Source organism: Cheilinus undulatus, linkage group 21 (genome assembly GCF_018320785.1).
Source record: "Cheilinus undulatus linkage group 21, ASM1832078v1, whole genome shotgun sequence".
In the NCBI taxonomy this organism is placed as follows: domain Eukaryota; kingdom Metazoa; phylum Chordata; class Actinopteri; order Labriformes; family Labridae; genus Cheilinus; species Cheilinus undulatus.
The window spans coordinates 27,306,894-27,333,292 of NC_054885.1; the positions used below are offsets into that span (position 1 = coordinate 27,306,894).

At 39.0% G+C, this 26,399-nt stretch overlaps 1 protein-coding gene across 2 annotated transcripts; it reads right to left on the reverse strand.

The window, feature by feature from the left end:
* Positions 1 to 26,045, reverse strand: LOC121503751 (adhesion G protein-coupled receptor E2). Of its 2 annotated transcripts, none has more exons than XM_041778296.1 (20): positions 25,900 to 26,045; positions 11,486 to 11,594; positions 8,865 to 8,954; positions 8,465 to 8,626; positions 8,219 to 8,371; positions 7,931 to 8,077; positions 6,074 to 6,196; positions 5,903 to 5,946; positions 5,691 to 5,795; positions 5,276 to 5,429; positions 4,939 to 5,061; positions 4,653 to 4,843; positions 4,398 to 4,562; positions 2,799 to 2,993; positions 2,494 to 2,711; positions 2,058 to 2,118; positions 1,879 to 1,970; positions 1,570 to 1,738; positions 1,393 to 1,488; positions 1 to 946 (listed from the first exon to the last, which is right to left on the reverse strand). In XM_041778296.1, exons 2-20 carry the CDS (start codon positions 11,517 to 11,519, stop codon positions 905 to 907), a joined length of 2,364 nt encoding a protein of 787 aa, XP_041634230.1. In that variant the 5' UTR covers positions 11,520 to 11,594; positions 25,900 to 26,045; the 3' UTR covers positions 1 to 904. The 2 variants fall into 2 exon arrangements, with proteins under 2 accessions (XP_041634230.1, XP_041634229.1); XM_041778295.1 differs by lacking the exon at positions 25,900 to 26,045 and adding an exon at positions 11,706 to 11,790.
* Between the last annotated feature and the right edge of the window lie 354 nt (positions 26,046 to 26,399).

Genomic DNA, 26,399 nt, shown 5'->3' on the forward strand with positions numbered 1-26,399 from the left:
TTTTGGTGTCCCATTATTTATTTACTTTAAAGCTTCAAGAAAGACAGGAAACATACGAAAACACTGAAAACATTGAGAAAACAACTTGTAATAATTTACACATTAGAAGGCATAAAATAAAAAAATGATAACGTGTCAAAGGAAAGAATTGAGCTTATAACTCAGAATAGATAAACTTGTGCTTAAACCAGTGCTTAAAACAGTACTAAAGGAAAGTTCAAGTTTTGAAACATTTATTCCCTAAACTCAGTAAATAAAACTCTTTTCATTTAAATATAAAACCATGGCACATCATGCTTAACATGAAAGGAAATCAGTCATAAACTGTTTTAGAAAACTAATTTGCCCAGCAATATATACATAAATTCTTACTTACATTTAAAGTCTGCATTGAGGTTTTTAAATTTTTGTTGGTAATATTTACACTTAAATCATTTAAACAAGATGCCGGCATAATAAAGGCAAGAAACTAGTTCCTTTTAGTCTCATATAATGCAATTCAATAACCTGTGAGAAAAGAGTGGCATGAATGATCCTTTAGATATATTTAATGCCAGAATCGAAGTTCAGGACACAATGGGCTTCTTATAAATATTTACATCATTGCATAAATATGACAGCATCCAGTTTTTGTGATAGTCTGTGACACAGTTTTCTCTGCTGAAGAATGTCATTGAGAGGAAAATCCCTAATTTCTAATAAATTATCACACATATTCTAACTCTATTTTGATACCTTAAATACACTGACAATTGTTTAAAAAGAAATAAAATAATAAGAATATCTTATATACATTGTTTGCAGCATTGCAGCATTGGCTACAGTTGACAGAATGCAGTAGTTAGCTGGATGTTTGGGGTGGAAGTCTCTGGAGAATGTGTGGAATGCTCTCATGTGTAATTCCTCAGATGTGTGACTCTCCGGTGTCATGGCTGCTCTTGGATACCTGAGGACAACAAGGTAGATGCATTTCAGCCAGTCTTCAGTGAAACTTTTAGAGTTTTAGAGTTGAGGACAGGATGTTTACTTTAAATGTTTCCCAAAGATCTGACCTCTTAAGAATTCTTATCCTGGAAGTTCAACATTGTTTTACAAAGGCACTAGGTGTTTGTGTTAAAATGTATACATGCATGTGTGAATGAATACAGTACATTCAGAAAGTATTCAGACCTCCTTTACCTTTTTTCAATTTTGTTATGTTGCAGTCTGATGCTACATATGAAAAAAGTCATTTTTGTTTTCATTAATCTACACTCAGTACTTCATCATGACTAAGTGAAAACAGAAATGTAGACATTTTTGCATATTGTGAAGAAGAAGAAGACACTATAAGGCTTTAAAGGCAGCATACTGCAACATTGCAATGCCAGAAAAACAGAAATACATTTTTACCGGTGCTTTGCTTGAGTTGGAGGAGCTGAACTCTGAGTATCTCTTCTTCTTTGGTGCACAGCATTTGGACAGGATGTTTCTATACTCATCTCTCACCTAAAAACAGAATAAAACAAGTGTCACCCCTGGAAAAAGTAGCAGTGATTGCTATAAATATTTCAGAGGAGTGTGACTGACCTGTTTTGAACAGAGACAGTGCATGACAAAGAGCATGACTCCCTGGAGGCTCCCAAAGATGGTGAACAGATAAGACATTACAATCGTGCCCTCTTCAAACTGGAAACATCCAAAGATCCACATGGTGCCCAAGACACACAGCTGAGCCACTGCAGTGATAGTGAATGCCCTGCAGGGGGCAACAAAGACACATGGGGGTTAAATCTGGTGCACTTCAGCTCTGGAATAGAGTCTGTCTCATTGCACACAGCAAATATATTTCTATTAAGTTTATCCACATACACAGCTTGAAGGATACTGGTGACTCACTTTATTTTCTGCAGCTTGTCCAGGTCGGGGTTTAAACTGGAGAACTTCTGTGCCAGTTTCCGCACAGTGATTAGAAAGAAGAAAATGTTTATCTGAAAGGCAAGAGAAGAAAGGCTTTTAGAGGAGTAACGAAGACATTTTTTGTCCCTTTTCTCCTTAATAATTCTGCTCTTACTTACAATGATAATGATGCAGACAGGGCCAAAGAAACTCCAGATGAAGCCCAGCTTTAACCAGCAGCTGCAACAAAAGATCAGTGTTAACCAGGCCAACTTGTTACATTATTTCAGATGTTAGTCCAAATCTTTGGTTCTCAACTGGTGGACCCAAAAGTGGGTCTCAAAGCCATCTTCTGTGGTTGCCTGGAACATAAAGTTGTGACAAAAAGTCTATGTTGTGCTTTTATTTTGAAGGATTGTGTCATTGCTTTGTTCCATCATATCTTTTGTTCTATTTCAACTCTGAGTGAAACAATTTTTGATTAAAAACACGTCATTATGAATGAAAAATTAAAGAAACTTTGGTCACGGTTTGCTGTGAAGGAGGTGATAGTTGGTCCTAATGCTAGACTAGCTGAGATCTGAATTAAGGATGAGCATCTATGGGGAAACTCACTGTTTCTCAGTGCCGTATCCCTTGTAGTCAACTATGGCAGAGATAGCGACGATTACAGCTGGGACTCCATAGCCGCCTGCCATCATGTAGAGGGTTTTGAAGTTGGTGTTAAAAACAAGGACTACCATCCTGAAAAGCTGAATGCCCTCCAGGCACATCCAGCAAAATGCAGCAAGGAAGAAGAAATGCAGCAGCCCAGCCACCACGGCGCAGCCAACCTAATGCAGAGAGGAACCGAGGAAGAATGACAGCAGGAAGAGGACATCTTGGCAGCGTAGACATTAAACTGTTCCTTTGGTATTTACCGGGTCCTCTGTGCGAGAGATGCCTGCGAGGAAGATAAGGATGGCGATGAAGAGGCTGATGCAGAGGTGCAGGTGGATGGTTGTTCTTGGGCTGCGGATGGAGTGGATCAGCCAGAATGTCAGGATGCAGATGGACAGACAGACAAGTGATAGGGACAGTCCCACCCATGAGATCAGCTCTAACTCGTACTTGTCCTGTTCAAAGAAATCCATGCACACACAGAAGGGTTACAGAAACAGACATCAACTCCAATTCCAAAAAAGTTGGGATGCTGTGTAAAATGTAAATAAACACAATGCAATGATTTGCAAATCTCATGAACCCATTTTTTAATTTACCATAGAGCATCAACAACCTATCAGATGTTGAGCCTTGGTCATTTTACAGATTCATGAAAAATATTAGCCTAGCTCATTTTTAATTTGATGGCAGCAAATCTCAAAAAAAGTATAGACAGGTCCATGCTTACCATTGTTTAGCATCCACTCTTCTTTTAACAACAGTCTGTAAACATCTGGGAAGTGAGCATTCAAGTTGCTCTAATTTTGGGAGAGGAATGTTGCCTCACTCTTGTCCGATGTAGCATTTTATCTGCTCAATAGTCCTGGGTCTTCTTTCCCAGATTTGGTCTTTTATGATGTGTCAAATGTTTTTTCTGTTGGCTAAGGCGTGAAACTGGCAGTCAGGCCTTTCCAGATGTTTAAGCTGCCCACACCATAGCACTAATGCAACCCATACCATCAGAGATTCAGGCCTTTAAACTGTGTGCTGATGACAAGCTGGATGATCCCTGTCTGATTTAGTCAGCATCTTCTTAAAAGACTTTCAAGTTTTGATGCATCTGACCACAGAATGGTTTTCCAAGTTACCTCAGTCTATTATAAATTAGCTGTGGCCCAGAGAAGATGGCAACTTTCTTGATCGTGTTCTCATAGGACTTCTCCTTGCATTCATGGATGGCACAGTGAACTATGTTGATGGACAATGATTTCCCTAAGTGTTCCTGAGCCCATTCAGGGCTTTCCAGTACTGAATCCTGTACTGATTGCAGTTTACAAGCATCCAACATCGACTTTCAGCCTTGGCCTTGGCACTCAGAGGTTTCTCCAGATTCTCTGAATCTTTTGATGACATTATGCACTGTAGATGGAGGTATATTTCATCATCCCATTTTTCCTGAAATTGTTCCACTGGTTTTAGACTTAGTTAACCTGCTAACCTATGACCATCTTTACTAATGAGAGACTCTGCCCCTCTAAAATGCTCCTTTATACCCAGTCATGTTACTGACCTGTTGCCAAATTAACCTAATGAGTAGCAAAATGCTCCTTCAGCTGTTTTTCCATTAGTACCACTTACTTTTGCTGCCCAATTCCTAGATGTGTTGCTGCCATCAAATTAAAAATGACGAGTGTTTTTCATGGTAAACGTCTCAGTTTCATGCCTAATATGTTGCTTAGGTTCTATTGTGAATACAATATCAGTTTATGAAAATTGCAAATCATTGCATCATGTTCTTATTTACATTTTACATTGTGCACCAACTTTTTTGGAGGTAGGGTTTATTATCGTCATGATTTGCTTTTGAGAGTCCAAACCTCCATATCATAGAGTGCCAAGAGCACAGCAAAGCTGCTCAGATGGTTGCAGGAGCACTTTGTGTGTTCGGAGGTGGACTCCACCACTCTGCATCCATCAGCTGACCACGTCCCTCCTCCTTGAGAGGAAGCCCAGAACACACATGTGTGATTGTATTTGTCTTGCTGTGGAACAAAAGAGAGGCAGTAAACATTGGAGAAGTCTTATCTTCTTGCTGAGATATAAAATTGTGCTTAAGTTAAACCTTTTGCTACCTTTTTCAGGTGTTTCAAAGTTATATTGACTGGCTCGTGGAGATGGCTTGTGTTTAAGTTGCTGACAGAAACAGTCACGACTTGAGAGTCGATCTGAAAGCGTTCTCCCGCTTTTGGTTTCATTCCACTGTAGAAGCCCTCTGCAGACTCATTCAGGTTTGCATAACTCAGCATGGATACTACTGTAAAGCCTTAGAAAATCATAGCGAAAGAACAGTGGATTTAATGAGCAATCATCACATTTAAAAGTGATTACACATGTTTTCATTTAAGCCATGATAATTACCGGGGTAAGAGGAAGGATCTCCAGCAGCTGTCTCCATCTTGATATCCAGCCGAGTTTTCATAGATGATAAAGTCACTGCTCCTTGGGGAAAATCAACTCCCCTATTCAGCAGCAGCTGCAGCTCTGGACCCAGATACAAATTCAGCCTTTATTATTATTATTTTTTAGTTAGCATGCACTGCTTGTCTGTCAACATGATGTACACGACTAGTCAAAAGAAAACTCTACCAGAAATGCAACACCTAAAGAAGCGAAAACCTCCTCAAGAAACACATTTGTTAAAACAAATGTTATGACTAGATTGCACATTTCTCTCCAAGTGTATTGTCCATCTAACCTGTATGAGGGGAGGATCTGTTGGTTCCTGGGGGTTGCATGAAAGGACCAATGAGCTTCATTGCATTTTCCACCACATCCAGAAAGGTGGAGACTTTCTTGTCATCCTTGAAGGGTTCACCGGCCAGGAGATCGTCAATGATAGACAACAGTCTCTGCAGTGGCAGGAGGGGATTGTGGGGAAGGAGAGAGACCAAGATAAGCATGTGCAGAGAGAAACCGGAGACAGAGTGGGTCTGAGGCAGACTTTCAGGCTGCATACCACAGGTCAACATAAACAAATTTGTTCACAGACATCTGAAAACCACGTGACTGAGCATGAGGGAGGCTTCCTGTTTCTTTGCTTCTCGTGAGAAACTGACAACTTTTTTTTTGCATAATCACACGATATTTTATAGCTTTATGTGAGGATTTACCTCCAGGAAGTCCTCTCCATTCAGCTTTTTTGATTCCTCTCTCTCTGTTAGCTCCAGACAGCTTTCCTTTAACAGCACCATCAGCTCATATGCATCTCTAAATGTCTAGGAAAGCAATTTTTCAAGAATGAAAAAGAAGTTTGAGGCAGCAGATATTTAAAATATATGTTGATTTTTCTAAGAACTGATAAGAGTTCCTGGAGTTGTATTACCTCTTTCAGATAGCTCGTATCTTTTAAATCATCGCAGTCTAAAGCTGAGGAAACAGATTTGGTTTGATTAAATGTTCTTGCACTAACATTATGAAGATGATATGTAAATAATCAAGTTTGCTTTATAAGTTTTAAAGATAAGTTTAGGAAGAAGTTCATTGTTGCTCTTACCAGTGCATCGAGACGCTCTAAAGCCGTAGTTAGTAAAGCCAGAATTGCATGTACAGTAATGGCCTCTGTCTTCACGGTGGCAGGTTCCATTTCCACAGATTGTCTTATCAATCACACATATGTCTAAATTTAAACACATCAGGGAGAGGAAAACAGGACACTGTTTGTTTCAGACAGAACCAGCGGAAAAAAATGATCCTGTTCCATCCATAGATAACATAGAAATAACAGAAAGCTGGCTGAGTACAAACAAACACAGGGCCAACCCTCTGTAAACTAGCCATGAAGGGCATTTTAGACAAACTGGATTGTAAGTGATATACTTTAGATTTTATTCTCAGAAAACAACATGAACTTAAATTAAAATCAGAACTGAAATAAATCAAACAATATTTCAATCAATGCTTCCTCATTTTTTCAAGATGTAGCCCACCAGTCAATAGCATGATTAATCAAAGTCTTAAAGCAAGTTAACTTGAACACCTGAATGAGGTTTTAATTCTTTACAGTCCTTTTAAAGTGAAATCCAAAGTCTCTATATGTTGAAATAGCACTGCGATCTTTGTGTGACTGAATTTTTGATGTAGGCTGTATGGTACTTTCTCGGGAAGAACAAAAAACTGAGTCCATATCACCAGTCTTGATTGGGAGTTACCCCGCCCCCCTGATACAAAAATGATATAAAATCCCAGAGCAGTTCATCTCAGTGCAGTCTGTTGTTAGCTGATGTCACTGCTTCCATTGAAAGTTATTGAACATCTTTCTATCCATGTTATAATCCATTATTCAGTCCTTTCTGCAACTAGCTAATGCTACAGTACATTCTGACTGGGCTGTGACAACCAATAATAGGCTGTTCTGTCATCACATCATGCTTTCAAACACTTTGAAACTGGAGAAGAGAGGCTAAATGACTGATAATAGAGAGAAAGAGACAAAGATAGGTTGTGACTTGTTGCTCTGGGTCACTGCAGACAGAAACTGCTTTGAATAATTATTCAAGCACAAGGACTCTTTTTGTAAATATGTGATAATTTTAAAGACATGCTGTGTTTTTGTCTGTTGTGAGGTAAATTTCCCAAATCTGCCAGCCACAGTCACCTACAGGTCATTAAAAGCATCAAACCAGAGAGATTTGTGCCAGAAAACAGTAAATTTAATCCCCAACTTCTGTTTCTCTGCTAGAAACAAGACAGCTGCGCCCTATTGAAGCTTAATTCTATAAACTTAGAGATGTTTTTTCATGTCTGAAATCTGGCCTGGTGGTTCATAACAAAGTTGGCTGTCATACAACAAACCTAAAATAAAGACTACATAAAACATTCATTTTTTTTTCTCAGGACAATCTGGGCTGACTTTAAGAATATGTGTGCTGCAGTAACGTCACTTTGATTAAAAAAAAAAGTTGTGGGACTATTCAGAGAAAAGAAAAAAAAATCAATGGATACTAAAACTAAAAGATTTTCATGCATTACACACAGTAAACAATAATGACCAAGACTTTTTGCACAAACTTGTTCATCTCTTGGGGACCAAAAAGTGAAAAGAAATCATTCTGTGGTAAAAAGTCTTTAAAATCATCACATATTTACAAAACAAAAATCCTTGTGCTTTTTGGAATGATCTTTTGAGTAATTATTCAAAGCAGTTCCTGTCTGCAGTGATGCAGAGGGACATGTCACAGCCTCTCTGTGTCTCTTTCTCTCTATTGTGAATCATTCAGGGTCTGTCAGAAGTGACCTTACTTTGAATAATGTATGTCTCTTCCTGCTGTATACAACAATGCGGGGCTCAGAGGTTACAAGTTGTAGAATGAAAGTGTGTACTTGTTGTGTTACATGATTTCATAGTCCTCACCTTCGCATTGCTCCTGATCCCCAGTGTAGTTAGATTGACCAGATTTCAGTCCAAAGCCAGCTTTGCAGACACAGTAATAACTGCCCATTGTGTTGTTGCAGAACGCATTTTGATCACAAACTTTGTCGTTTTTGCACTCATCAATGTCTGTTGGAAGAGAAAGGGGATTTTGTTTGCTGATCAAAGTGTGCATTAACTAACAAATAACGTCTCTCATTGTAGCACAGAATGATTGGGGCTGCCTTAAAAAGATCAGTTAGAGTTTGTCTTCATAGTAAAGCACATTACCTTCACATGTATCATTGTCACGGGGGCCAAATGTTTTATTTCCTGTTGAAGAGATGAATCCATCCAAACAAGTGCAGGAATAATGTGGACTAGCGTTTTTACAGGTGGCGTGAGGTCTACAGATGTCGATTTGGTTCAAACATTCATTGATATCTTAGAGGAAAATGTGACACTTTAGGACTTTTATATTGTAATAGACGTCTTTCCGAAATCTTATCTCATTGTGTTCAATACAAGAAAACTTACCTCTACATTTTGCAGACGTATCAGCTGAGAAAGTCACAGTTTTTAAAGATGAGATGAAACCATCAATACATTTGCAGTAGAAGCTGCCATTTGTGTTTATACATATTGCATTCTGTCCACAAGGACCAAGTGTTCCCTCATCCACAAGACATTCATCATCATCTTCATTAAGGAAACAAAAGAGAGTACAAAAAGTACAAAAAAGTGGTTAGAATGTGTGACTTATGCCAAAAGACCCCAAATAAATGTACACAGATTACATGATTTGTAATTTCAACGTTCATAATTTTCAGTCCAACACAATCTTACATTCTTTGATTTTTAAGTTACAGCAGCAAACATTAAACATCTTTGGTTACTTTGCACGATTTTTCTGTTATATATGATTTACAATTCATACCAATGCAGTTGTCTTTCTCTGTCAGAAATCCCTTAGGGCAGGACAGAGAGTGGACAGAGAGTGTACATGTGGAGAGGGACAGGTATAGAGCTGAAAAAAAAAAGCAACTGTCAGTCTGCAGATCAACACCTTCTGGACATGAATAAGGCAGGACATAATGTTTATTATATTTATAATAATATACTAATATTTATTGTATTTTATCACATTCATATTGATAATAAACATTAGTGTAATTGACACACATAGGGGAAGTTCACTTGTACCAATAGCTCACAAAAAACTAATACAAACCCCAAATCCAAAAACATTGGGACATAGTGTGGTATTTGAATGATAACAGAAACCAGTGCTGTCCAAACCCCCATTAAAAAAATACAGTCATTTGAAGGTTTCTAAGACAAAAAGAACATCTGACATCCTGACTCATACTCTCTGTTCTTAGGATAGGTAAATTACGTAGTTTGCTAAGGTTATGATGAGTACCGTTTCTTTAAGATTAAGAGGAACAAACAGAGGCTTTAAATATTGTAACCATAGTAACACAGGACTTTCTTCCTCTGGGGGCAGATGTGTAACACTGTGGTCACTATCAGTCGACCAGTAATGTGGCTGCTGTTTGATGAGCATAGGTTATAAATATCTCTTTAAAGCAGAAGAACAGGGGTCCTCTGTGCAGCGGGGGCCCAGACAGTGTACTGTTTGGAGAAAAGCTGCTGTGGTCAGCATCACTTTCCTTCCTTCATCCTGAACGTATTTGGGTTATTCCCCCACGATTCAGACTCAGATTACCGGGACTTACATTTGAAAGAAGAAATAATGTAAAACTGACTATTATACTTGAAATCAAAACAGATTATTAGTAGGGCTGTCAAAAGATTAAAAATTTCAGACATGATTTTGATGATCTTAAACTAGGGATTAATGACTTTCTGTTTAGATACAGACCTGCTTTTCTTGGTAGATTTAAGATTTTAACATGAACTTGATCACGGAAAGGAACTTGTTATGGATGGATAATGAAATTAAAGAAAATTGAAAAAGGCTTAGAGGACTTTGACTTCCACTGAGCTGTCTGTAATTTTTTTTGAAGTAAAATGGGATATAAAGTGGCAGTGGTGGACTTGTTTACATCTCTGAGGCTGCAGACGCTGACATACCTTAATCAAAGTTTAATGAAAGGGACAATAAATGGATTTTAAAAAATGTGTGCACTAATGGTGGACCCTGATTAATCGCAGTTAACTCGATTAATCTTGACAGCCCTGATTTTTAGATAAAGTCATGATACTTTAGCCTTTGACAGTTTAAAAAAAATATTTAAGGTATTTTCTGTGTGAAAACCAAAAATAGGAACTTCTATTCTACTTCATTTCTCTAATGCATACCTTAAAAATTACAAAACATACGAAAAATAAAAGTAGGACATTGTTAATAGAAAAAAAGTTGTGAGGCTATAATTATTATTAATATTATTAGTATGTTTATTATTTCATTTACACATTGATGTCTATTAGCATGAACAAATCTGTTACTGCCAAAGCAATAAAAAAGGTGTTGTATATCTACACATAGAAAATAAATGTTTAAGAAATATTAACTATAATAAAATAGATAAATTAAAATTAAGAAAATATATAAAATACAAATTTTCTGTTATTTAATTACCTCAGAACAGGTTAAAGTTGTAAGTGTAACAGTATTTTTTATCAACTCCTGTACATGAAAGGTTGTTTAAACAGTTACTATGTCTTTTAAAGTATTTTGCTGGTTTAAAAGCATTGGACAGATTTTTTTCTTGTCCAGACATTTGTTCACAGATTCAAGCTTCCAAGGAATACATGCAGAGATGATCATTGTTAGTGTAACTATCATACCTGGTGCCTCATGAATTAAGGGTCCTCCAGACACACACAAAGGCATGGATTAAAAATGAGATACACAATGAAAAATATTTTAATAATCAATTTGATTATTTAAAATGTAAGGCACACAGAGTGCATAAAGTAGCATCAAAACACAATCTGATTGGCCAAAGAAAATCCCTAGGAAGGACGTTTGGACCTCTCATGGATGTTCAAGTCCTTAAAAAAAAAACTCCACTTTTTACTCACAGCAAGCAAATTATGGCAAGGTAGATCTGACAAATCCACAAAATTGTGGATTACTGTGAGGGTAAATGTCATGAATTACATTAAAAATCCCATTTTGTATGAGAACTACATTACACCTATGGTAATGTTTATTTCTGAGTGCCTTGCTTTAAGAAGTGTTGTACATGTGGAGACTTTGAGAGAAGTGATAAACAAGTACTGCTAGCTCACATTTGGGTACGCCCTGTAATATTGTTGTTCTCTGTCTATGTTAATTAAAAAATAAACATTTCAAATATATTTTCTTCATGATTGTTTTCACCAAAATAGAGAAAGGCCTCATATTTCCAGGGGCCCCCAACCTACTATAGGTGGTCCTGTGAATAAAATGTACAATCCTAATTGTCTTCATGCCCCTGCAGCCAGCTAGATTCCCCTCCTTGGAGCACAGAACACTTTAAAACTTCCTCAGCAGATGATTTTCCATTCAAACTACTACTGTGCAAATGGTTGACAGATGTGACTCACCCACAATCAGGAGGTTCCACCTGCAACCCACCATGCTGGAGAGGAAAACACTATCCAAAAGAATGTCTTCTTCTCTTCTCTTCTCTTCTCTTCTCTTCTCTTCTCTTCTCTTCAAAAGGTGAATAAAAGGTTCCACAGTTATTGCTGATACCAGCAAAAAAAGGTGTACATAAATGCTGATATCAGTGATCCCTCCACTTATACAACTTTCTGTCCTTACTGCTACTCTTCCTGTCTCTTTCTCCTTCTCCCCTTTGAATCTTGGTCTGCTCTTATTACTGAGGTGACATGCTGATTGGTTTTGCCAGTGAAGTCCTCTCTCTCTCTCTCTCTCTCTCTCTCTGTCTCTCTCTCTCTGAGTTACTTTTTAGGCTCTTCTGCTCTTTTTGGGGTGGAGTCATATTGAAAGGAAATGACTGTGCCAACTCACTCAACTCTGCTTCCATGACTACAATGTGTTACTTAACAATGCTTTCTTTTTTTCTACAGGTGGGTTTCAGTCCCTCTTTTCAGTGTGTTTCCACTCCATTGGTAGGGGGTCACTCCGAGGCTCATGGGGAGTTTAGACTACTCATTGTTCAACAAAGTGCTGCGGGTGGGTAAGCCCTTCTATAAGCAGAGATTCAGCTCACTCTGTTGATGATGGTGTTGACATATATATAGCTTCTGCCTCTGAGAGGGCTTTTCCGAGACAATGAAACAATGGTAACAACAATGTTGAGCGTCATGTAGACAAAAGTTGACTGTAGATGAGTGTAAGTCTATTTATAAATGTACAGTGCCAATGTGTTTCCACTTCTTGATTTTTTTTGCACAATTATCACACTTGAAGGTTTCAGATCATCTCACAAATGTTAATATTAGACAAAGATAACCTGAGTAACCATAACCCTAAATGCAGTTTTAAAAGGATGATTATATTTAACAAGGGAAAAAACTCATCTAAATGTAATTGCCCCCCTTGTTAAATCATGAATTACCTATGATAAACCTCATTTTTTGGAAAGGTGAGTTCAGTTTCACTAGACACACCCAGGCCTGACTACTGCTAGACCTGTTGAATCAAGAAATCCCTTGAAAAGAACCTGTCCGTCTGTCTGTGATCCTTGCAGAGACTCTAGATGTCCTTATGGGGGCTCTTAAGTTGCTGAGTGTGGAGGATGAATGCCTATCTCCTTGGCCAAAAGAAAGATCCAGAAATTTGGGGATGTCTTGGGTACTGCCATAGAATCTGTGTCTTAAATGCTGAGAGCATTGAAGTCGAAGAGAGTTTGACTACCATGGCAGCGCAATGCAATGATCCACTGAGTGGTCTGTCCAGTCTGACTACACTCTTGTGAGGCCTGGATTTTGACTAATGGACTCCTTTGTGATAACTTTTCTTCGGTGCATCTTTAGGTATTATTGGGAGGACGGTGCGTTTAATGAAAACTTTCACAGGAGAACTGGCACAGGCCTGGAGGATGCCTGTCAGGAGGCCAGAGCAGAACAGGACCAAGGTCGGCATGTGCTCCCATACCTGACCAGACCTGTCTGACAAGATGAAATAGGCTAAAAAATATATTAAAAAGCATCATGCTAGTGCTCAGATGGCCTAGTGGTCTGGTCATGCCCCATGTATGGCTGACCAGGTTCAAGTCCAGCCTGTGGCTTTTCACCACATGTCACCCCCCTACTCTTTCATCCCTGTTTCCACCGTCCTTTCTCTGATAAAGACAAAAAAGCCCCAAAATAAAACTTAAAAAACAAGCGTTGTGGCACCATCTTAAGAAATTCAAGATCAGATAAGAAACAAAGTCTTAGACATCTTTCAATCAGGAAAGGGTTACAAAGCCATTTCTAAGGCTTTGGAACTCCAGCATACCATAGTGAGAGCTATTATCCACAAATGGTGAAAACTTGGAACAGTTCCCAAGAAAGGCCGGACTACCAAAATTACTCAAAGAGCACATCAACGACTCATCCAGGAGGTCACAAAAGAAGCCAAAACAACATGTAAAGACCTGCAGGCCTCACTGGAAAGAAATCACCGTTAAAAATGTGTATTCATCCAGTATTTACATTTGTTTGATGATCTGAAACATTTAAGTGTTACAAATATGCACGCACAAAAAAAAAAGAAAAAAAAAGAAAAAGAAATCAGAAATAGGAAGTACTTTTTCATGTCTCTGTAGATTCCCTGAAGAAATAAAGATCTGTACTTTATGCTGAAAAGAAAACAGAGGAGTCAAGTCCTTGATTTTTTTTTTTAATCCTTATTTTAGCTTGAACCCACTGAGACAGAGGTCTTTTTTCCAGGGCTGCCCTGCTTGACAGACTTTCATCAGCCATGACATCTATCATTACTTTTTGTGTGTGTTGACACATTAGGAGACTTCTGATCTGGTTCTTTAGACAGTTTCAGTGGTCACTTTCTCTCTGTCACAAGGTGTGACTAGTGCTAAACATAACTACATAACAGCTTGTTCTGTAGACGCGTGGGCTGTGCTGGCCTGAACATAAAAATTCAGAGGAAATGCACACATGCTCTAGGCGTTTATAAGAGTAGTCACACTGAACAAAACTAATTGTTTAATTTTCAACAGCTCTTCTTGTTTTCAGCTCACCGCGGCAAGGTCATTTTGGGGCCTGAACACACTGCGCAAGGCTCACAGATCAGCAGCATGGGTGTAACAGAGGTTCTCACTCCTGAACAATAATGTACGCTGTAGGTCTTGTGGGTTTGGAACATGGGGTAACAGACAGTTGGTCTTTAGGGACAGGGTCCATGCGGCTGTGAGACTGAGAACGCTCACAAACGGACTTACCACAATGTGACATTAGCGTGACCCAACGAAAAAAAAAACTGCCTGTAAATAGACCTTCACATTGACTCTATGTTTAAAAAGAAATGACTAATTTTTCCTAGTATGTGATGTGGTTATCAAAAGGTTTCTCACACTCTTGTCTGCACCTCCTACTCAATTACACAATAGATTTAGTCAGTAGCGGATATGTAGGGTGGGATTTTCTCTAGTGAAGAAAGTTGTACTGTGTAGAAGAAAGTTTTATGTCGCCTCTAAAATAACTGATCCTCAAATATTCAAATATTAGAAACTAACTCTTGGTGGTTCCCACAGAGTTATTAAGCTCCAAGTTCTGTCCAGCTGTTGGGTTTTGTAGGTAAGAGTTTTTGAGCCTTTGCATGGACATAAAAAAGTCAGAAAAGAAACTTCTTGGATCAAAAGGAGGCAGGAAATCTGTGCAGTAAAAAGGTGTCTGTTAATGACAACAGGAAACTTTCTTACATAATAGAACCAGAGCTGACACAACAAGGGACTTCACCTGTTAACAAACTAACTTACAGTACATTCAATACACGGTCGATGCTTTTCTAGCTTCAGCCCACAGCGCACACTGCACAACGAGTGCAACCATGGCCACCCATAAGGGGGAAGAGAGGCGAGAGCTTCATGGGGCCCAGCCTAATGGGGGGCCCATGGAGGTCAGAAGAATCAAGATCCATTCTAAAGTTAGTCTGTGATTTGTATTTTGCTGGAATAGTTACACTTATCCAAGCAGTAATGAGTTGTTGTTTATGCAGACTTTAAATTAGGAATAAAGACATAAGTATTATTACAGATAAAGTTGTTCTACTCTAGCCTCTGGCAGTTTTAAAAAATATATATTTGAGGCCTTTCCTCTACGTCCATCTATTTTTCTAACCGCTTATCCTGCTCGCAGTCATGGGGGGCTGGAGCCTATCCCAGCTGTCATTAGGCGAGAGGCGGGGTAGACCCTGGACTGGTCACCAGTCAATCGCAGGGCTGACATATAGGCCACGTTCACACTGCAGGCCTCAAAGCTCAATTCAGATCTTTTCTCAGATCTGATTTTTTTTGTTTGCCTGTTCACACTGCAGTCAACTTCCAAAAGATCAGATATGTATCTGATTCAGAACCACATGCAAAAGTGGCCTGAATCTGATTTGAAAAGGTCAGATTCAATGTGACTTGCGCTGTTCACACTGTCAGAAAAAAAAAATAGATACGGGTCACATGTGAGCAAAAAAATCAGATTCAGGTCACTTTTAACTGCAGTATGAACGTAGCCATAGAGACAGACAACCAGGAGTTTTAGAGTCACCAGTTAACCTAATGAGCATGTCTTTGGTGGTGGGAGGAAGCTGGAGTACCCGGAGAGAACCTACGCGTGCTCGGCTTGCACTCCGCACTGAAAGGCCCTGACCGGGAAGTGAACCAGGGACCTGTGAGGCAACAGCACTAACCCCTGCGCCGCCATGCAGCCCTTTTCTCTATGTGAAAAATATATTAACTTTTATACAACTTTTGAGTAACTCACAAAATGCGTATAAAAATATAAATCATTAAAAGAAAAATTGTATCACTTTTCTTGCATTTAGTAATCTAAGTTCATTTCAAAGTTGTCAGTATAGGGGTATTTTTTTCCACTCCTGTATATCTGATGATTATTAAAGAGTTACTGTCAAAAAGTGGCAACATTTTGCAGAAAAAGTGGAGGAAAGAGTTTAAAGAGTTGAGGGAAATGGGTCAAAAGAGACAAACGGTGTCAAAATGTATCAAAAATAAGACAAAAGCGGCAGAAATCTTGCAAAAGATGCTAAAAAAAGTAGTGAAAAAGAGTTAAAGAGTGGAAAAGGGTCAAATGTGCCCCAAATGGATTTTAAGAAGCAAAATGGGGCAGAAAGTTTAAAAAAAAAAATGGGTTAAGAGTGGCAAAAATGTTGCAAAAATAGCCTGATAAAGTGGAGAGAAGGGATTAAAGGACAACAAAAATGAGCAAGAAGAATCAAGAATGTGAGTGTGAAAACTGTTGCATAAAGGTCAGCTAAAGCAGAGAAAATTGGTTAAAAAAGCAGCAAAAATGAGCAAAGAGTGGCAAAAATGGATTGAAAGAAGCAAAACAGGACAGAAAGTATTAAAAATGGGTTGAGTAGCAAAAATAGCCAGAGTAGTGCAAGGGGGTTAAAAGAGTGAGTGAAAAGTGGCATTAATGGATTCAAAGTAGCTAGCACCAATGCTACTGATCCCCAATGCTATATGCATTGATATCATTAATTCATCAAATAGGGAGGGCCCATTCACCAGGCCTTTCGGGGGCCCAGCCAATTCTGTAGGTGGGCCTCACTGCAACTGTTAAAATTATCTGTCCTTCTTCCCCCATCAGATTATTTATCATCTTAAAATGCAAATGTGTCTATGCACTCCATAATCTGTCCCATTTAAGTCATTGTGTGACCTTGTGGTGACAAACAGCACCTATAACAATCAGTCTTTCTATGATGATTTACAGCGTAGGTATTAAATCAAACCTTAGATGAAGTCTTATACAGGAAGCCAATGAGGTAATGTCATTTTCATGTTCTAAATATCAAATCTATTGGGTTTTGATCATTTATTAGCTTTTTTTAAAACCTTAAAATCATCTATAAATGTTATAATAACCTGGCTCCACAGGTTCTTGGCATCCTTGGTCCAACATAGGCTACAATGAGCTACTAAGCTGCAGTGCCAGTTAAAAGCAGGGGGGGGGGGGGTCTGCAACAAGTTGGAGGAAGAAGAGGATGAAGGAGATAAAGGCAGCAGTCTCAGATCATTTTGAGTCACTGTGAAAGATGAAGTTCTTCCTCATGGAATGAGTATGAAGCAGGATGGGAAATGACACTTATGCTACGCCTCTGCTCTTGCAGTTCCTATTGCTTCACAGCATTTTGGTATTCAGATATTTATCAGGTTGAGATAACATATCAGCCCGCTGAAGCTCTGAGCTGTGCAACACTTTAAAGGTCTCAGAAATGTGCCGATGAAGTTTACGCGAGTGTTTTGTATTTTGATGGTGGACTTCTTTCAGATTCACCTGACCAGGTGTGTCTGAGTTGTTTATTAATATTTAGCATGATAAATGTAGCTGCGTTTTCAATTTTGTATGATTGAGTGTTGTTTACTTGCTTCTTACAGTGTTCTCAGAAATAATATTTTCCTGGAGCCGTCCGTGAGTTTTCTTTATATTTCACAAAATATCTGCAATACAAATGAATGCAAATCTGCCAGCATTAGCTCAATAGCTACATTGTCCTAAGGCAGGTGATTACAAAAACATGAAGCAGTTGTTTTATCTTGACTGAAGAATCTGAGGTATTGTGAATGTAGCTTGAAAACTGGGTTTTGTGTTCACAGTTTAGCAAAGGAAACAGATCAGCAACTGTGAAAAACTGTTGACTGAAACAGAACCCGTTGTTAAAGAGGACTCAGACTTCTTGTCATGTGCGATCTTCCAATTTTACAGTGTGTTACTGTATGATGTTTCATTTTGTGCTGTCTTTTATTGTAAAGCTTATTTTGTATGTATTTTTTGTTTATTTTTAAGGCCTGTTTGTAAAACAGGTACTGTAAAGTACCCTGGGCTATGAGCTCTGCAGTCATGATACTGCTCAGTCAGGGGCCCAACACTCATGAACAATCTGTCCAAGGAGATCAGACTGGCAACTTCTCTATCCTATTTTCACTTCCCTTAAAAACACATTTTTTGAAGATTGATTTTATTGGGTCTGAGTTTTAACTTAGCTTTATCTTACATCATTGCTTTTTTTCTGGGTTTAAAGTCCCAGTAAAGTGATTTTAAAAAAGTGTTTTAGGTTTGTTATATGAAAGGCCACGGTGTTATGAATTAACAGGCCAATTTTCAATCATGAAAAACATCTCTAAGTTTCTAAAATTAAGCTTCAAAATCCTGAAAAAGAAGGCAGTAAAATCTGATCTAGTGAGGTGTGGGCATGCCAGGTTGAATGGACTGAAGCAACACCCACTCATGAGAGATATGATCCTATTAAAAAATGCTTCTGATCAGAGTGTAGCTGCCTCGCTCTGTGCCAGAGCAGAAAGACAGAAGTTGGGGATTAAATTTACTGTTTTCTGGTACAAATCTCTCTGTTATGACACTTGTAATGACCTGTAGTCCATCATGGCAGATAGATTTGGGAAATTCACCTCACAATGAACAAAAACACATGTAACTGCTGTTAACTTTTAATGAAGACACTGACACCAGCTAACAACAGACTGTACTTAGATGAAATGCTCTATGATTTTATATCGCCTTAGTGTTAGGGGGGTGGGGTAAATCCCCATCAAGATCAGTAATGTCAAGGGCACACCCAGTACCCTACAAAGACATGATTTTGAAAGGTACACCTCTTTATAGAAGTACTCACAGCTGACAGTGTATATAAGAGCAAAAACAAAGCCATGGCTCAAAGGTCAAAGGAACTTCCTGCAGAGCTCAGAGATCACAGTGGCCAAACTGAGCGATCAGTTCAAGGGCCTTCATAAGAGAGGTGACCAAGAACCTGATGGTCACTCTGACTGAGCTCCAGAAGTCCTGTGTGGAGATGGGACAAAGCTCCAGAAGGACAACCATCAGAGCAGCCCTCCACTTATCTGGGCTTAATGGAAGAGTGGCTAGATGGAAATCTTCCTCAGTGCAAAACATATGAAAGCCAGCTTGGAGTTTGCAAGCCTAAATACTTTCTGAAAGCATTGTATCTTTATCATTATTGCTAGAATTTTTGCCATCAGTCCGTCTTATTTTCTTGTTTTATTGTTTGTTCCTCCCTAGCTGCACAACACAGTCTCAGCAGATGGCTGTTCAACATGAAGCTCTGCTCAAAGTTTCTGCCTGTTTGAGGAAAGTTTTTCCTTGCAGGTGTTTTTTTTTTTTTGTTTTTTTGCTAGCAGTCAATTCATGTTGAGTCTCTGTGAATAGAATCACAAGGAGTGCAGTTTAAACCTGCTTGTTTTGCAAAGTGTATCAGGTATGTTCATTATAGCTGGATGAAGATACACACACCTTTTTGACAAATGAAGCAATGGACTCTGGTCAGTGATACCAAGAATCCTCACAAGGACTGAGAAGTTCAGCTATTAATGAATACAACCTCTACATACTCTTGTAAAATTTCCATCTGTCCCATTTTATTTTGCTAACTGATCAGACTTGCTCTACTTCAATTCTGGCTCCTTTTTGACAAAGTGATTTCCTGTGAATATGATCATGGCAAGCATGCAGACCTTATCCTGTTATCTCACCGCCTCTTCCTGCCTGCTCCAAGATAGTGTACATTCAGAGGTTTGTATGTTTTGTGTTGGCTGTGTGTTTTTTTTTCTTTTTGTTTCTTTCTGAACTCTCAAACAATAAGGAGGGACCTGAATGCGGCCCAGCTGTCCCAACAACTTCCTGACAAACCCTGAACAGAGAGGTCGGAGTGGAGCCTAAGCAGTCTGCTACAGTTGACTCTGTCTTACACTGATGACTTAAACTCAGTCAGAATGATCTATTTTTAAACAATGTGCATCTTTGAATATTTTCCAACCATCATACTGATGACAATGCAAGTAAAAGTGGTTTGGATAATGTCTATGATAATGGCTTTTTCTTGCAGCAGCAGTCATGGTCAACCCACCATGAAAACAAAAATAGATGCTTGTCTGAAATAAGGTTTAGAAACTGCTGTATGGCACAAACTGGAAACTTCCCCCTGCAGACCATGAGTCAAACTTTTTTTTTCTGCAGGTAGCTGGTGGGGGAGAGAAATGCTGGCTGCCTTGGTTTTATAAAACCACAAGCAGGTTTTTCCGGCAGCACTGTCAGACATTTTCAGCCCACTGAGCAGGTCTTGTTTTGATTACAATCTGGAGGGAGGAAAATGGTCTTAGCAGGGAAATATAGTCAAAATTTTAAACCCTCTTCATCTTGCACACATATGCCTATTCCTCTGTGGGAAACTACAACTTCAGATCAACTGTAACATTAGTTTTACTATCAGAATTCCATAACTCTTTTCCCATGCTGCTCTCTTTCTATGAAGGGGGCCAGGAGCAAAAGAAAAGTTATTTGCATTACATCTGCCTGGATAAAAAATGAGGTTCAGAAATCTGCAGACATTTTCAGACAGGCAAACTTTAACTATCACATAAGACCAAACAGTTAAAGGTTGTTTACAACAATAAGATGTGTTAACTCAAAACTCAAAATAGCTATTTCACCTCTATTTTTCTAAATTAACTGAACACATATTTAGTTTTCAGTTAATAGTACCCAATCATTCTAAGTATTTTTTGTCATTGTACTCAAATTATTTGACAGTCATCCCTTAATCAACAGAGTTTTCCCAGAATGCCTTTTGACACTAGACACTTTTGCACCATGAGTGAAGTTACTGACTCAGTTAGACACATTCCAGCTGTAGGACTGACTTAAGCATAATGAGATTAACTAAACTCTATGGAAGTACACTTACTGGATCAAATACATCTAGCAGTCCTTTATTGTACAATAAAACAGTTCATCTACAAAGAAATAATGTTCTGGGAAGCCATACATGATACTTTTTAAAACTAGGTCCCAGAGTAAACAAATCTGTAAACACTTGCCGATTTGTCCGTGTGGACAGTCGTATCTTTCTTGAAATGACTACGTCATACATGGCCCACTTAAGCCGCATGCGTGGGTCAAGCCAAAACAACAATGGCGGATTACAGGGTTGTGTTCGTGCTGTGGAAGCTACTGAGCTTATTATAGCTTTAACAGCAAAATCTGATGCTCCTTTACCACCACCGAGACCAGCACACACCAGATGATCTTAAATCCACCATGAAGAACAAACAGAAGGGCAACCAGGAGAAAGTTTTGGGCAGTTTTCCGTAATCTCTCTTTTGGTGCATTTCTGTGGCAGCATTGCAGCGCAACTTACAGGCTTGGCATATATACTACATTGTTCAGGCGTTCCGTGCTTATGCAGGAATTTCCTGAAACAATACAGTTCGATATCGTTGTGGACAAGGCCTTGAGTTTAAAGTAAACAGTACCCAATAACTTTAAGTATTGTTGTCATTGTACTCTAATTATTTGACAATCATCCCTTAAGCTGGGTGTATACTATGTGATTTTCCTGGAATTCAGCCACAGATTTGGAGTTGCATGACTCATGCAACTCTTAGTCGGATCGGGCGTCGTTTCTTGTGCTGTGTACAGGGGCATACAACAGCCGACCACAGCCCGTCCAACGACCCCACGACCAGCTCCTGACTGGTCCTGAGGATTTCTTGCATGTTTGATATTCTAGTCGTACGACTCCAGACACTTCACAGTGAGAGCAGAAACGCGAGCAGAATAAACAACTTTTGGGGATTTTTTTCCTTTGTAAATGGTCAGACAATGTCCTAAATTACAATGACAACAGCTGGAATGACTTTCTGATGCATCCTGCTATGATAAAGTAAATAAACAAGCAGGAACCTGCAGCTGACACAGACAGTGATGCTGTTTGTGTGTGTGAGACAGAGAGAGATAGTGGGAGAGGGAGAGAGAGAGTGAGAGCAAGAGAGAGAGAAAGCGGGAGCGATTGAGGGGGGAGAAAGACAATATGACTGGAAACACTTCACCCTCAGACCCTGAGACTTTTTAAAAAGGAAACTCTGCTGGTTTCTGTCACAATCTGTCCCGACTTCAGTCGCACAGGGTGAGCACTCAGGACGTGCCTGACCGTCGGATCGTACAGTGTGAGCACACAACTCGTGCGCGATGGTCGTGCGTTGTAAACAGTCCAGTCGCACAGTATGAGATGACATTCTGCCATGACCGTTGTACGGTTGGCTTGAAATCGCAGAGTGTACAGCTGGCTTTAGAGATATCCAAGAATACCTTTAGGCACTGGAAACTTTTGCACCATGAGTGAAGTTACTGACTCAGTCAGAGAAATCCCAGCTGTGGGTTGCATCCACACATCACTATTTGAATGTTTGTGATTTTGCCTTGGTACCCACATGTGTCTCATCCTCTCGTGTCCTCTTCCTCCCTCTTCCTCAGCCGACACCTAAACTCAACCATGGACAGAAAAGGGCACAAGCCCTTAGCTGTCCCACCAGGCTTAAGAAAAACCTTTGATCCCCACATCACTAAGTATAGTACACTAAACATGATGGATGAGAACTTCCTGGTTCAGTCTGCACCTTTCAGGTATTCTCACTTGTAGTCACTTCAGTTGGCCTACTTTGAGTTGCGTGATTAATCAACATTTTACTATGTGATAGAAAAAAGGACAGTTTCTGTGAATATAGAACACCCAGCTTTAATAAAAGTTCTTAAACATGTTTTGTGTTGGTTTTAAGCAGAATTTTTAAGTGCAAGAAAAAGTGAAGCTGATATAGTTTAATAATGGCTTAGTACTTCCTACTAAAGTTTTATTGTTTTACAGGGCCATTTTTTCAGTAGCTTTAAAGTCTAACATAATCAGTTGTCACTAATCTTTGGTGTTTTATCAACTCATCTTGAATTACTCAACAATTCTATTTTCACTTCTTAAAAACTTCGACGCAATCAGTTTCCAGAAACTTTGAGCATTTCTTCAGTTTCACTGTGTGCAATCACTCAGTGTTTGTGTTAATGACGTAAATCCACAGGAGGGAGTTTCTGCATGGTCATGAAACAGACTGAAATAAAAATATTGATACCTTCTTATTAGCTACAAAACCAAAGAAGGACATCAGCAGCAAGATTTACTAGATCTAATTATTTATAGTTTTTGATCCCTGACACCATTTAGCTGTCATTACCGGTGATTTATAACAAGATGAAGCAATGTTTGGCTTTTGAGAACAAGCAGGGTGGGATTAACAACACTACTTACTTCTGCACAGGACAAACAAAGGGGGCACCAAAATCAACAAAGACAAAGCTGTGAGATGATGAATTAAGATATAAGAATGTTAGACTAATGCATCAACAAAACAATTATGAGTTGTACTCTATAAATTAAAAATACTTATAGATGATGAGTTAAGTATTTACAAATACTTTTATGTCGGGTCTGGTTTAGGAGCATATGCCGGTTTGGCACTTCACCACATCAACCTTGGTCCTGTACTACTCTGGCTTCCTGGCCATCCACCAAACCCAACTCCTCTCAGCTGCCTCCTCCAAGACCTAGGAATAGGAATGCCTTGGGTGCTGCCATTAAATCTGTGTCTGTGAATGGTGAGAGCGTTGAAATTGGAAGTTCAACTATCTTGGCAGCGTAATCCGTCAACCCACTAACTGTGAGAATGAGAACAACTGCAGATTTGGACTTGTGCATGTAGCGATAGGTTTGCTGATCAAGACAGTGTGCCGACTGGACTCTTTCATGACGACTTCGTGCAATATGGGGAGAAAGTAAGATCTTTCTGCAGATGAAAAGCCTGAAATAGTTCAGCATCTTGCAAAAGGTATGAAAACACTGGATACTGTGAAAAATCCACTGATGAGTAGCAAACAGATGTTTGAAGCTGCAGGTGCCTCTGGAGTCCCAAGAACCTCTTGATGCAGGATCCTCCAGAGGCTTGCTGATGTGCATAAAGCAGAATTTCAGCCCCCCTTAACCAATGCCCACAAGGAGAAACAATTGCAGTGGAGACTAATATATGGAGACTAATTTTCTAACAGTTTTATTGACTGATGAATGCCGTGCTACACTGAATGATCCAGATGGATGGAGTTCTGGATGCTTGGTGGATGGCCACCATGTCCAGACAGGGCTGGAAGATCAGCAAGGAGGTGGTGGAGTCTTGTTTTGGGCTGGAATCATAGGAAGTGAGTTGGTAGGGCCCTTAAGGGTGCCTGAAAGTGTCAAAATGACCTCAGCAAAATATGTGGAGTTCCTAACTGCCCATTTTCCGCCATGGTATAAAAAGAAGAAACGTGCCTTCTAGAGTTAAATCATTTTCATGCGAGACGACGCACTATCCCACGCTGCAAAAAATCCAACTGAGGCCTTGGCTGCTCTGGGCAGAAAGTTAGAAAATCATGGTGTGGGCACCATCATCCCCTGACCTCAACTAGTGGTGGAAGTATTGATATTAAAGTATTGATATATCGATATTTACCAAGTACTCTTTTGGTATCGATCCCTTTAGCAAAGTATCAATACAAAATGAGTACTATAAAATACGTCTCACCACCGCTTCTCCGCCGAATGCCTCCCTACCTCTCTCTCTTCCAGACTGTTTTGGCTTTACTGCCAGTCCGTGTCACGTGGAGACCAATCAAACATGCCTTACCTGCTCAGCTTTAAGGACCAATCGGACATGTCGATCCTGCCGTACCATGTGACTTTGAGGACTAGTCATTAATGAGTAACAGATTTCAGCAACTCCACTGGCTCGCATATCAACTCATTTTAAAGTCTGTGATGTGAATCTGGCTGTCTTTCTCACTCAATGTGGTCTCCAGTGAATTTCAAAATTGTAAGGTAACATAAAAAATACTGAGATCACATGCCAATACCATTAAATGTATGAAGACCAAATTGTAGAAACATAACAAGATAAATATTTCTATGAAAATCATTGATGACTTGTATTTCTTACATTTTTATTTCAAATTAGTGGGTATAGATGGCTAACCCTTCTAACTGAATTTGATAAAAGAAAAGAAATTGGTTATGTTGTGGATATTTTAATTCTATATACAAGTTTGTGCTATGATTATAGTTTATTTATTTTATTTTTTTACCTGCTTAAACAATTCAATTGAATTTTCCCCTAAATGAATTTCTGAATGACCTGCATATGCCTTTTAAACTGCCTGAAATGTGTAACTTTTGAAAGTTTGCGAGTCCAATATTTTATTCTTTCTTCAAAAGTATCGGTATCGTTATCAGTATAGATAAAATTACATTAAAAAGTATGAGTATCGTATAGAATTAAAAAACATTGGTATCGCCGATCTCTGACCTCAACCCTATTGAGAACCTGTGGAGCATCCCTAACAGGAAGCTCTATGAGGATGGAGGGAAGTTTACCTCAAAACAGCAGCTCTGGGAGGCATTTCAGGCACCCTCAAAGGAAATACAGGCAGAAACTGTACATGGACTTACAAGTTCAACAAGAGAGTTGCTAAGGTGATAACAAAGAAGGGCTGCTATGCTAATATCGAACTCGATCTGTAAAAATGTTTTTGATTGAAAAAGCTTTGATTTGTGAAAATTACTTCTTAATGCAAACAATTACAACAGATCTCTTTTTTCAATTCTTTAGACCCTAATGTGTGTTTTGAAACTCTGTTTTGCATGATAATTTGGATCACTGTGTTTAAGTTATTGTGCAAAACAAAACCAGAAAAAGAAACATCCCATTGCTATCATTGGTAATTTTGTTGAAAACATCCAGATTACAACTGAGGAATGAAAATCCTATTGACTTCCAAATATATGACTATTTCAGAAAAAAATGAACAAAACCAGCATAATATTTGGAACACAGTTTATATTGCAGTGTCACTGAACATTCATGTTTTCTTTGATCTTCTAAGTTTCTTTAGTCTTATTTCAGTCAGTAGATTTAAAAAAAAAACCCTCTTACCTAAGGTAGGACCTTTAATTTGCATTTTGTCTGATCGATTTTGCCTCCAAAAGTTTCCACATTTGACAATGTTCAGTCTCACGTGTTCTGTAATTTGAAATGTTTCCATTTGAATAGATGTTGAATGATGTGAGAATGACACCTCCAGCTCAACACTTCTGCTGGTGGCGCCCTGCCTGTCCAGGCCGAATGTCACATTGTGTGCAGAATGTTATTTCATTTATATAGCCGGAAAAAAATAGCACCCTTTTGGAGGAACCATCGTCATGATGTTCGCTCTCCCTGTTTCACACCTTCAAGTTGAACTTTCATTCTCAGAAAAGGAAGTGGTGTTACAGCTGCCACACTCAGTGAAGATCTTATGAACTGATATTGAAGACATAACAGCTTTTAACACTTGCAGGACCTTTAGTGAAAAACTGCTTATAATACAATTTGATCAAAGCATTATAAAACAAGAGCAACAAGTGACAAAACATCAAAGGTGGGGGACAGCTGGA